The sequence below is a fragment of the Schistocerca americana genome, chromosome 3 (genome assembly GCF_021461395.2).
Source record: "Schistocerca americana isolate TAMUIC-IGC-003095 chromosome 3, iqSchAmer2.1, whole genome shotgun sequence".
NCBI classification, from domain to species: Eukaryota; Metazoa; Arthropoda; class Insecta; order Orthoptera; family Acrididae; genus Schistocerca; species Schistocerca americana.
In genome coordinates, this window is record NC_060121.1 from 240,827,438 (window position 1) to 240,839,761 (window position 12,324).

At 36.1% G+C, this 12,324-nt stretch overlaps 1 protein-coding gene across 2 annotated transcripts in view; it reads right to left on the bottom strand.

Moving 5' to 3' along the window:
* Nucleotides 1-1,223: 1,223 nt before the first annotated feature.
* LOC124607151 (mycosubtilin synthase subunit C) overlaps nucleotides 1,224-12,324 on the bottom strand; it is a 136,785-nt gene continuing 125,684 nt past the window's right edge. For both annotated transcript variants that reach the window (XM_047139360.1, XM_047139359.1), the window contains exons 11-16: nucleotides 11,990-12,202; nucleotides 11,402-11,564; nucleotides 10,475-10,600; nucleotides 6,859-6,996; nucleotides 6,507-6,690; nucleotides 1,224-1,946 (exon numbers count right to left, since the gene is read on the bottom strand). In XM_047139360.1, coding sequence (XP_046995316.1) covers nucleotides 1,809-1,946; nucleotides 6,507-6,690; nucleotides 6,859-6,996; nucleotides 10,475-10,600; nucleotides 11,402-11,564; nucleotides 11,990-12,202 — 962 coding nt within the window. In that variant the 3' untranslated portion in view covers nucleotides 1,224-1,808. The remainder of the gene's footprint in view (nucleotides 1,947-6,506; nucleotides 6,691-6,858; nucleotides 6,997-10,474; nucleotides 10,601-11,401; nucleotides 11,565-11,989; nucleotides 12,203-12,324) is intronic.

Sequence of the window (12,324 nt, forward strand, 5' to 3'; positions counted from 1 at the left end):
GCTAGTAATGTAATCAATCCGAATACTGCAACAAAATATTCCGCACATGATAAACTGGGGAAAAGTACCATTACCATGTTGTCCAGGGGAGCTGACAAACATCTGTGTGTTTTGGGTTATGTGAGCAGTATGCATGTGCAATGTTCTGCTGGAAGTGGTGTCATCCTCATTTCTGTCTTGACAAATCAGAAATATTTACTTAGTCAGTATGGTGCTGAAAACCTGACTATTCCTTTAGCAAGTCAAAACAGTTAATTTCCATTACTGTGATGACGCTCGTTTGGCTCTCTTCCATTCATGTAACACAACTTCTTGTCATACATTTGTCACCGTCTTCCTATTCTTATTTACAGCTAATTTCTCATTTTGCATTCATTCTATTTCCACTTCTTTCTTCTTCTCTACCACCCACAGTTATGGCCTATTACAAAACTGAACGGCACAATGCAACTACCCTCCAAACCCCTGAATTTGAAACACTATTTCACCCCGGGATGTTTAGCTGTAGTGACCACAAGGCGAAGTGTTCACATATTTGTGTCTTTGCATGTGAGAGGGAGTGTACTTACACTAGAAAGAGTGTAAAAACTTGAAGGATAAAGCTACACTCTAATATTACTTGTGTCTATGCACTGCAGCTGCAAATGATGTGTTACATTTCCCCATTTTGGTACCTGTTTTCACCGAAGATGATACATTATTCTTATGTAAAAGTGGTGGGGGAAATTCTGGCATAATGTAAATAATTTTGGAGTAAAGGAGATTACTCATTGACTACCACTAGTGCTGAGTCATTGACATACACACAAAACAGGAATGAAAACCACCAGTCACTCACAGTGATATAAAGGGCACATGAGAGGGAGAGGAAGCAGTGGGAGATTGGAGGTGGGGGGGGGGGGGGGGGGGGGGGGGGAGAGAGAGAGAGAGAGAGAGAGAGAGAGAGAGAGAGAGAGAGAGAGAGAGAGATTGATTATACAGAATGCTGACATTTTTATACAAGGTACTTAACTGAGTTAAAGTAGAATTGAGTATTTTTCACCCAAGCAATACATTTCTTAACTCTGGATTCACACAATGTGTATACTTACTTTGTTAGAAAGGTTCAGACTGTCAGCAGTCAGTTAAGAAGCTATTTCTTAACTAAGAGAGAAGTTTTGTATTATATCTTGGCTTGAAATAAACACTTTTTCACAGGGGAAAGCATTGCTAATAAAAGTGTATACCTTTACTTGAAAATATTTTATTTACATTACAGTTCAAGTATAAAATAGTGAACTATTTGCTTATTTCCATCATTTGCTGAGAGTCGTATCACATATTACTGTACAGCATTTAAGTGCACTATGGTCACTTTGAAAAGCATTTTGTTCTTGTCTAATTGTTTTCTCTTATGGTGTTACATGTACACTGCAAGCAACTCAGTCAGTCACATAATACTATTTAAATAAATACTGAGTATTTACACTGAGATAAATATTAGCAGAAATAAGGCACTGAAATTACAGACATCTTGAAGTTCTTAACTTGTACTTACAGATACTTTGTCACACAATTTTGTAACACATTTAAAAAACTACTGAAGATTTTCAAAAGAAGTGTGTATACATCTGTGCAGGATACATTTAATTAGTACCTTTGTCAATTTGTCTAATGTCTACAGCATACTGCTTCATCACTGCTAATATTTTATTGTATGTATATTATGGAGCAGGAGTAATTTACAAATGATGATGATGATGCACAGTGCAGTCTTTTTGTGCAAGTTCTGAAGCTTTGTTCAAAAACTGCAGTTGTTACCCTGCTCCTCAAACAGGTCTCCAAGAGCAGACAGCCCTTTGCCAGTCAGGAGCCTCTCCAAATGGTTTTGACCCATCAGGGGCCACATAAGTGTTTACCTGATAGTCGAGTAGGACTTTGTAATCATACACATCAGTTCCAAGTTGCTGAAACAATAAGGTTCATTATTTAGATTTCACAGCTACAAATGAGCCAAAATTTGTAATTACATTCATATGGCATCCAACCATATGCTATCACCAATAATAATAGTTCGAATGCCCATTTAAAACTCAGAAGATGCAGAGCATTGAGAGTGATGGCTTCAAAAAGTTCTCCAAATGATGAGAACATTATCACATTATACACAAAATCAGAAAACAGTGAGAGATCATTTGTCCTTTCAGGTGAAAGTAATATAATGTGTACACAATTGAGAAAGAAAAATTGCTTGGAATTCAGCTTGTAAGTGTAGATAAAGTGCTGGAATATGGAATTCAGTAGGAAACAATGAGATGCTTTAAATATATTCAAAATATAGACCAACAAATAAACTGGAATCAGTGAGTCAGGTGCCATGCAAGGAAGAAAATGTTAACAGAAGTCAGAGTAAACCACGATAGATCAAGGGAGAAAGTTAAATGACATAAAATGAAATGGCAAACTGTAAATTAACAAATCATTTAAAACAGGAAGTTATATAGAATGAAAACAGGAACAACCAACTTAAAGTATGTATTATTAACGAGTAGAGTTTAAAAATTTGCATTTTGGGACAAATGTGAATATAGAAGGAAAGATGGATAATCACTTAATAAATGCTATTTTATAGCAGATGAACTATTTTATCAGACATAGTACATCATAGCTTTACTTCCACATTATAGCTTTATTTCCTGTATATATAAATACCAAAATTCCCCCCCCCCCCCAGTTTTTCGTAACTCTTATTGCACATCATCTATTAAAGCTCAATTGGAAAGAATGTGCATAGGAAACTGTTTGAAAATAAAAAATGTGTGAATGAAAAGATGTATCAGTGTGCTTGACTCCTTGGTGCCATACCAGTTATGGCCAGTTTAATAGCCTGTACAATATACACACAGCTAACGAAGTGCGAGATCCAACCCTGGCACCTAGCATCTTAGAACAAAGAAATACTTATGTCTGCTAGCTGAAGTTCTTAATATGACAGTTTTGGATGGAGGGTGTTTCAAGCTGTGATTTGGTCAAATACCAGTAGACGTTTGTTTGAACTACCTCATTAATGAAACTGCCAACCTGAGCAAGCAATTGCATAGTAGCAATTACAGAATAATTTTTGCTGCATGTCACTCGTTTTTCCTTTCTTATGTTGAAATGAGTGGAGAGACCAGTCCTGGTCCATCACAGTTTGATAAGGATCCTCACATCAGTAGAAAGGCTTGGTGATCCATGAGACCATGTGTCTGTTCTGCTTTGACAGAAAAAGAAAACTTGAGTGTACAGTGGCTGTAGTGCAAGAGGGAAGTGGGGTTTGTTTCCCCACACTGCTCCTCTGCCCATGTAGTTCGATTCCAGTTTGTTTACAGCCATGGCAACCTGCCAGTTTATAGTGCCCACATTCTGCACTCTAGTTACTGGAATACAAAAACTGTCAACATATTTTGACTACATGAAAGTATTTCTCCAAGGTGCGATTAGAATTACTTTTGGTTATGCTTTTACTGTGTATAACCTGTTGGCGTTGTCCGTATCATTGCCAAGAATGGGTCAAGTGACTATGATGTCCAACAAAAGATCAAAAATCAATATTGTGTAGCTTTTGTAACTATTGAATGGTGGGAAAAGAAAAGTAATGTTGTGATACATCTTAAATCAGAGGTGAGGAAAATACTGCTGCTTCTCACCAGAAACATTCTGCTGTTTAAAGCTTTAAAGAGCCAAAAGAAGATCACAAGCAATCAGGTTCCTATTAACAAGCAGTAACTGTAAATATCAATAAAGAGGAAACTTCAAACAAGACATTTGCTTAAGACAAGAGAGTTTAGCATGGAAGGGATGCCATGGTCACTGGGGAATAACTGTGATGAGGCTCACACCAAAGTAAATTTTTTTTGTTCTGTCACTTCCTACAGCTTTTGTGTTATGTGTCAAGGCTTGCTATATAATACAAGCATTTAAATTTGTGCATATCTATTCTCGTTTCACTATCTTCAGAAAAAGGAGATTTCTCAAAGCTCAATAACTTACAAATGCATTTTATGCGAAGAGAAATACCATTATATATACAGGCAAAATTTACATCTCAAGTATATTACAAATCACATGAGTACTCTCGCATTGATTTTGAATCAGGTATGGGTCTAACATCTATCAAGCTGTGTTCTCTTTTTGCCGTTACTTTCTGTACTAAAATAATGGCAGATATAGAGACACAGGCATGGTCGAATGTTTGCAATCATTTAGTGGAACATCTGATTTCACTGGTTTGAAACTAGAATGAAAGTTGTGTCAGATATCAGTTGACATTCTTATTACAGGTTAAATATTATGAAACTGTGTTCTAGACCCAAACTTCACTGAGACCTCATTTCAATAGGTATTACTTTTAGCAGATCAGCCATCTAACAATTTCACAGATACTGCTTGACACTAACTCTTCTCCACTACCTAGAAATTCCACTAAAACCCTTTCATGATGCTGTGGGACCAGTACTTGTTATAGAATGAATTTTAATGGAAATTATGATCCACCAACAGGATTAGGATAGTTAATGAGACAGAGCTGTTTTAGTCTTTACGGAGTGTATGCTGGGCTAATGGAACATGGCTGGTCAAAGATTACTCTGAACAAACAGTGAAAGATTGCCACCTCAGTTGCTTGTTACTAATGTCTCCACAATTACACACAATTTAAAATTTGTTTTGTAACACTATTCAGGACAGCTGTCATTTCAGTTCACATATTTCTTTCTCCAACTTCTAGTACATTTATCTGTTGCAATTAAGACAGTTTCCCTACCCTTCAGAGAGGTTTAGAAAATATTTGGAATGAACTTTTATTTGCTTCACCCAGTTTGTCTTTCCAGTTCATTCGACCTTGTCGCTTCCTCCAAATTAATCCATAAAGCTTACAGTTTTTATGTGCTGTTTGAGGCTTTTCTGACATAGTAACTGCCTGAATGGTTGACGTTTATTGCCTATGTCGGTGATTTGTAAACTGCACAATATTTCAATGTGACAGCTGTCCATTATCATAAGGTGCAATGTTTGCTGCTGTGGCTCACCAAGTTGTGCACTGGTTTGCCAGAAAAGGCAGGGATATAATCGAGCCATTTGCTGGAGAAACAGACCACAGACTACACATACATAGTACAAGACACCTGAGACACCAGCTGAGGACCCCGAAACATGTGCGAGTGAGGTGTTTGTGACCAGCTTTACAGTCCTGGCTTCGATGCATCGTCTGTCAACTCATTACTTTCAATTGTCTGGTGCAAAAGCCACCTTACTGTCACAATGCTGGTTCCCGCATGTTGCCGAGTTTAAATCCCATGTCTCTGTTAAGTCTTTAGCAATATGTATTTCAACTGCTTCTTGGATCAGCCAGAAAAAAATATCTTTTTGCTGCTGAATACTGTCTTGATATGAGTCATGGCATGAAGTACGAAGAGACCAAGATCCTCTCATTTGCCTCTACATTCTACACCTCCAGCATTTAAGAAGCATCGGCCGGAGTGGCCCTGCAGTTCTAGGCGCCACAGTCTGGAACCGAGCGACCGCAACGGTCACACATTTGAATCCTGCCTCAGGCATGGATGTGTGTGATGTCCTTAGGTTAGTTAGGTTTAATTAGTTCTAAGTTCTAGGCGACTGATGACCTCAGAAGTTAAGTCGCATAATGCTCAGAGCCATTTGAACCATTTAAGAAGCAGTCAGTTTAGATATATATAATGACTTATCAAACAGGGACATGAAATTTCAACTCAGCAGTGCATGGGAACTGACACTAACAACACTAAGGCATCAATGGCCTCAGACAAATGAGTGCAACAAGTTAACACAGTTGGGGAATTGAAGCCAGGATATGTAAGAAAGACACCAACACCTTGCCATGCATGTCTGTTGAGGTCCACAGCTAGTATCTAGGTATTTCTGAGTTGCACATGCAGGTAATAGGCAGTTACCTTGGGGAAATACTGTGCCATTTACACAACACCATTCAACACAATGCCTGTAAATCAATGAAGCACATTAGGCTATTCCTTCAACATATGTGCTGACTTTTCTACTGACTTTGAAATTAACTGTCACAGTCTAGACAACATAGCATATTTATTAATGGTGATCCATTTTGATTATCACATGATCATCTTCAGATTCCATTGTTTCTGGGCGTATATGTTCATTTTAGCCTCTTTCTCATTTTTGTACAATTATATGCTAATCTTTCCAGTTTTCCTTTTCTATTTTTGCATATGAACATTTCACACAACTCTCTTGTCTACATAAACTACACTGATCTGCTAAATTACAACAGTTGTTGCGAAAATCTAGATAAGCAGATCTGCAGCTGTTGCCTTAATCATCTTATTTAGTTTGTCTGGATTTATTTAGTTGCTTAAATGCAGTATTTAGCATGTTATGTAGGTTCCTATAAAGTAAGATTTTGTACCTCACGTTATATATGTAACATGTGCCAATGCTATCTTAACTGTTACTACATAAGAACAGCTTTTTGTTACCTGTGTTAGTGGACTTGTGTTGGTTGTAAATACTCCAGCAAATCCTCTGTTCCTGGCTAGTCTCATAACTTCCTCTTCCATAAATTGTATGACTTCAACATTTTGTTGATAGCTCAAGGAATGATTTGTGGCCATCATGAAACTGTGCAGTACTTGACCCTTACCTTGTGGTAGTTGTCGATCCCTAGGTAGAGAAAAAATTATTATTTTATTTGCAAAGAGATATGTATGATTGAACTAAATGAAAACTAAATGTGTTGGTCACTTGGTGACATAAGATTTTATTGTTTTGTATTTTGGAAATTACTTTAATGAATTTATGACAAATATTGTTCATAATTTTCATTCTTACCTCAGTGGCCCTTCCAAATATTCCAGAAAATCAAATACAATAATGAGGTCACTATGTATTTCAACAGGTGGTTCGTCATGTGCATCAAAGTTAAATGCTACTCCAACTGGTTCACCATTTTCATTTTCAACAATGAAACTGCAACATAATTTTGGTACTGTCATGATTTAAACTTTAAATTTGCTTTGAAAATGAAATATGTTTCAAATTTTAAAGTGAGTAAACATATTTTAGTATTAAAAGGAAAGTTCAGTTGATAAAACTATAGTATTACAAGGAGATAGTCAACCATTCTAACACTTACCTTCAGGAATTAAAATTCTGGGTACTGCTGACAGACACAAATGAAAGTTAGAAAAGCTATCATACGCCCCAGCAGAACTTATTTTCTTACTCAGGAGGGAAAGAGGTATAGTTTGGAGAAGCTTAGAAAGGAGGAGGAGGGGACAGATTCTTTGTCGCCATGTTGTCTATTGCTGTAATGCTTAATTACTAGAATAATAATATTAAATTCCCTCCAAGTCTTGGGTCAGAGTGACCTATCTATTCTCTCTAACCTTCTCCAGTCTGTTCCTCTTTCTTTTCTGAACAAAGGACAGTTTTCTATTTTCATATGTGACTACCAGCAGTATTTAGAATTTCGTATCCTGAAGCCAAGTACTTGCTAGTTACTTAGTACATGTTGTAGGTACCATATATTCTTTTCAGCAATACCGTTAGCATAGATGTTAAAAATTGGCATTTTGCTCTTCTTATCATACTTTTCATTACTTATAAAGATGTTTGAAATTTATTAACTGTATCTTACATGTTGACAAGGCCAATGTCTTAATGTATTGAATGGCTTATAATGAACATTCCAAACAAAATGAAACTTGCCAGATACAGGGTATAGTGATGCTGTTCACTGGTTAGGAATAGAATGGTGACATGAGGAAAAACCCTGAAAGTGGGTGATGTGAAGTAGCATGTGAAAAGCAGAAGTGCCAAAAAATGAAATGGGAGTGATGGAGATAAGGAACTAACTGTGTAGTTACAACCAAGGAAGAAAAAAAATGAAAAATGGGAGGAATAAGGAGAAGTTATTAGTTATAGCATATGAATAAGGAGAAGTTATTAGTTATATCATATGAATAAAGAGCAGTATAGTTAAACTTGTATGCCTCAATACAGTAAAGTATGTTAAAATGGTTTATGATGCATGTGAATATTAGAAATGCATTCAGATATCATGCTTTTAAGTTCTTTCAGTGCCAGCTAATTAGTAATTTGTGTTGTTGATGAAACTAAAGATTATTATTTGCTGCTGGAACAAATTAGTCCATCATATAGCCATAGGAACACTGACATAGTGAGATGATATGTATGTGCATTTCACATTTATTACAGGTATAATTTAAACTATTTTTCAGAAAACAATTTTTATACAATGTAACCCATGCAGATAAATTATTACTTAATCATTATTTAGAAAATTATTGAGAAATGTAAAGTCAAAGTTACAGCAAATTTTAAAGCAAAAGGAAAACTTTTTCATCATAGCATCTGGTAGATATACATTTTAAATATGGCAAGTGAGAAGAATAACCTATGTAGATACACACAACGCCTTGCACAAAGGCTGCATGAGACTGCACGAGACAAGAATGACAAAATTTGACAGATTTTGTGTTCCACAGGCTTTAACTATGAAACGTGTTCCTGCGTCTGTTCCACAGACAGCACTATGTATGTTCAACCCATAGATCAGGAATATGATTTGTGGAATCCTTCATTACTCATTGTGATCCCACTATATTCCCACCCCCACAAAAAAATTGTTCTAAATTTAACTATTGTGTTGTTTGGATGGATAATACAATTTAATTGTAAGAAAAATGGAAAAAAGACAGATTAACAAAGGCTGAGGATATCACCTCTCATAACGGTGAGTGGCACAGGCATAGCTGCTACTATCAGAGGATTGTCAATCGGTGTATGTAATTGTTGAGTGGGGTTGCACTTAATTGGTGTATGTGTGGTAGAAAAGTGGTAGAAAAGTGGGAGAAAAAGTACGTGAAGCTGCTCAGGAGGCAATCTGTCGACAACGTAAATAGATGTGAATCCCAGTTTGTTGACATTTGTCTTTTACACCCAAAATTTTACAGATTCTCTCAAAATTTTGGCTCTCAAACCAACCTAATTCTCCGTATGGTAAAGGCAGCACTGCTCTTTTCTCATATTAATGTTTTTAAGTCCCTCTTTACTGGAGAAACAGGGACAATAGCCACATAAACAATCATCCTTATATTTTGTTTGCCACATTATGTTCTCTCTGTTTCTTCCTTATTAACTCATCTGTTAAGTTGAGCTGAAATTCAATGCCATGTTGGGGCACTAGATATGCTGGAGAAGTATTTGAGGAGAAATTGCTCATAAGCTTATCAAAGAAACAATTACTAGATTCACACGAATTATTTTGTACGCAACAGAAAATCTATACAACTTGACAGGGTACCAATCCATTTCTCCTGACTGTGATTTCAGTTCTTTGAACACTGCCATATTTCTCAATAATGAGAATGATTTCTATGACATTTATCATAATGAATTATGCAGTCTGAGCAGAGTCTATGGTGTTGGCAATAGTGGTAGTTTTAATAGTTTTAGGTGGTTGTGTTGGGAGTAGTAACTGAAGCACCAACAACAGCAGCTCCTGCGTAGTGCTGTCAACATTCACATGTCCTTTTACTACAAATTATTTTTCACAAGAACAATTTTTGAAACTTCACAGTGTACTATGTACACTTGTTTTGGTCTTAGTTATTTTATGACATTGGATTTCTCATAAAGTAACAACATATGTGAAAAAATCCTATAAAATGCCCATACTTTTGTGTAAGTTTTCTATTATGTTAGTGGATTCATTTCATGAGGAACAAAAGATTAGAATTTAGACACTATTGATAATGAGATTAATAGAAACTGAATCAGCTTTGACTGAAACATGGTGAGAAAGGAAATTGTCCAATTATCAAATAAACCATTTTGGCTTTCACTATAAGTGATTTAAAGGACACCAAGTCCAACATAAATCTCAACTGGCAGATGGGGGCTTTGAATGTTGCTTCTCCTGAATGGTAGTCCAGTGTGTTAGCTACTAAGTATCTGTTTTGATCATAATGGATAGTTTAGTATGCACTGTATAAAATAAAATGTTCTAATCTGTCGTCCCAAAGGAGAAAAAATGAATTTGTGGAAGTATAATGTACTTGGATAGATAAAAGTCTACTCATTAAGTGGCAGCAGGGGAATGTATATAAAAGGTATTATGTAAGCAAGCTTTCAGAGCCAGTGGCAGCTCCTGATAGAAGGGTTGAAGGGGCAGGAGGAGAGGTGAAGGAAAAGGATTTGAGAGATTTAGGAAAAGGGGTCCAGTTTGGAAAGGTCACCTGGTGTCCCTAGTCGGGGGAGACATACCGGACATTATAAGAAGGAACCCTCTCCTTGCACACTTAATACGTTTTATACATGTACCCCTGCCCGTACTCTGTGAGTAGATTTTTTTATCTCTCAAATTACATTATACTTTCTAGAGGTGAAAGAAATAACTTATTGAATCTAATGAAACACATACCTGTAGTTCTTTTCTACAAGTGGTTGCCACAAAGCGTCAACTAGATTCTCATAATCACTTCTGGGAATGCGTGGTACTAGCCACTGCTCCAAGTCAGCTTTTTCATAGAAACTGTCAGTGACCATCCTAAAATGGAAAGCAGACATGAAGAATCTTTCACACCATAAATAATACAATATAGAAAAAAATGGTAAAATACAAATTATTTCAAATCCATGGATAACAAAAGCTTACCAAATTACAAATGAGAAAGTATAAGTTGCTCATTAAGTTGGAAACATTAGGTATGGCATAATTTATGAAAACAGAAAAATGTCTGACAAAAGGGGAAAAAAGGAAATTACATGCAATCAGCACCCGCTAGTAGGATCAGGAACTTAAATTTTGAATGAGAATTTTTTCATTGTCTTAATGGTAAGAAGAACAGTACGATTATGAGAAAAAGTGTTGAGAAAAAAGTGTTGAGAAAGATCTGAGCAGTTTCAAAATTGATTCTTGTGTGTGCAAATATCACATTTTGCTTCAGGGTGCATTATGGAGTATGTAACACTGACCATGGAAAAATGTGTTAATAATATGGCTAATATAGTTGCTGAGGTACTTTTTAGAAGCTTATTGTCTACCATAAAATCTAAACTCTATAGTATGGGAAAACGTTTCTTACAGGAATGTTCTTTTATAACCCATTCATTCATTGTTTTCCTCTTCCTCTCTTTGACATGCATTAAGTTATAAACCTAACACTCATGCTTCACTCACTCTTGTTTCCAGTCATTTTATAAAAATTTAAAAGAAATAATGAACTGGTTTCTCAAGTTTGGGGTTCAAGTTTTACATAGAAAAATTATCCAGGCCTGTCAATACTATGATGATTATGCATCATTCAATTTTAATATTCCTTTAATCTCTTACAAATGCTCCACTAACCTGGCAACATCGGCTTTGTATGGATTTGCAAGCATTCTTGATCTATATCTTGACAGTGCAGTGGACTTAGTAGCCAAAGTAGTCGAGTTAGTGCTTTCATCCTCTGGAGACATACGGTCTAGCACTTCTGCAAAGCTCTTGGCAGAAATGAAGTCAGATATACCTTCAGAAATAAAGGATTTTTAGTATCACTTATTGTGTAGTAGAGAGAGAGAGAGAGAGAGAGAGAGAGAGAGAGAGAGAGAGAGAGAGAGAGAGAGAGAGAGAGAGAGATATCTAAATAAACACACACAAAAAAGAAGTTTTAACAGATTTATTTCTTATTATGCTATAATAGTGAGTGGAATGGCAGAAACAGGATTTTATTATGACTCACTCCACTGCCTCACTATGCAAATGTAACCTCACTGAGAAAGATGAATTGTTTTATTTTAACTTTTATCGTCAAAACAGTCCAACATGAATGACACATGGTATAGTTCTATGAGCTCTCCATAGCAATGTTTAACTGTATTACTGAAGAAATATTTTGGAACTTGATTAATAGTATCACTCGTTTATAGGAAATACACCTGAATTTTCACTTACCAATAATGTATCCTCGATCTCTCAGCCTGGTTACAAGGTACACAGAATTCAAAGAGTTTCCACCCACTTCATAAAAATTTGATTCAAGACTCAGCTTTGCATTTACAGGATTGCCAAGAACAGCTGCAACAGTTTCAAAAAGCACTACTGCTGCATTCATTTGTTTCTCTGGTACTCCTGAGTAATCAATTTCAGATGTGACAGTTTGGGAACCTGGGAATGAAAAAGAAAATTGTTTCAAAAGTTATCTTGCTGTTGAATGTACTGACACAAATGACAAAAGTCAGTTTGCTGTTTTGCTAAGCAAGTGGGACTTTGCTTCAGCAGCATTATAG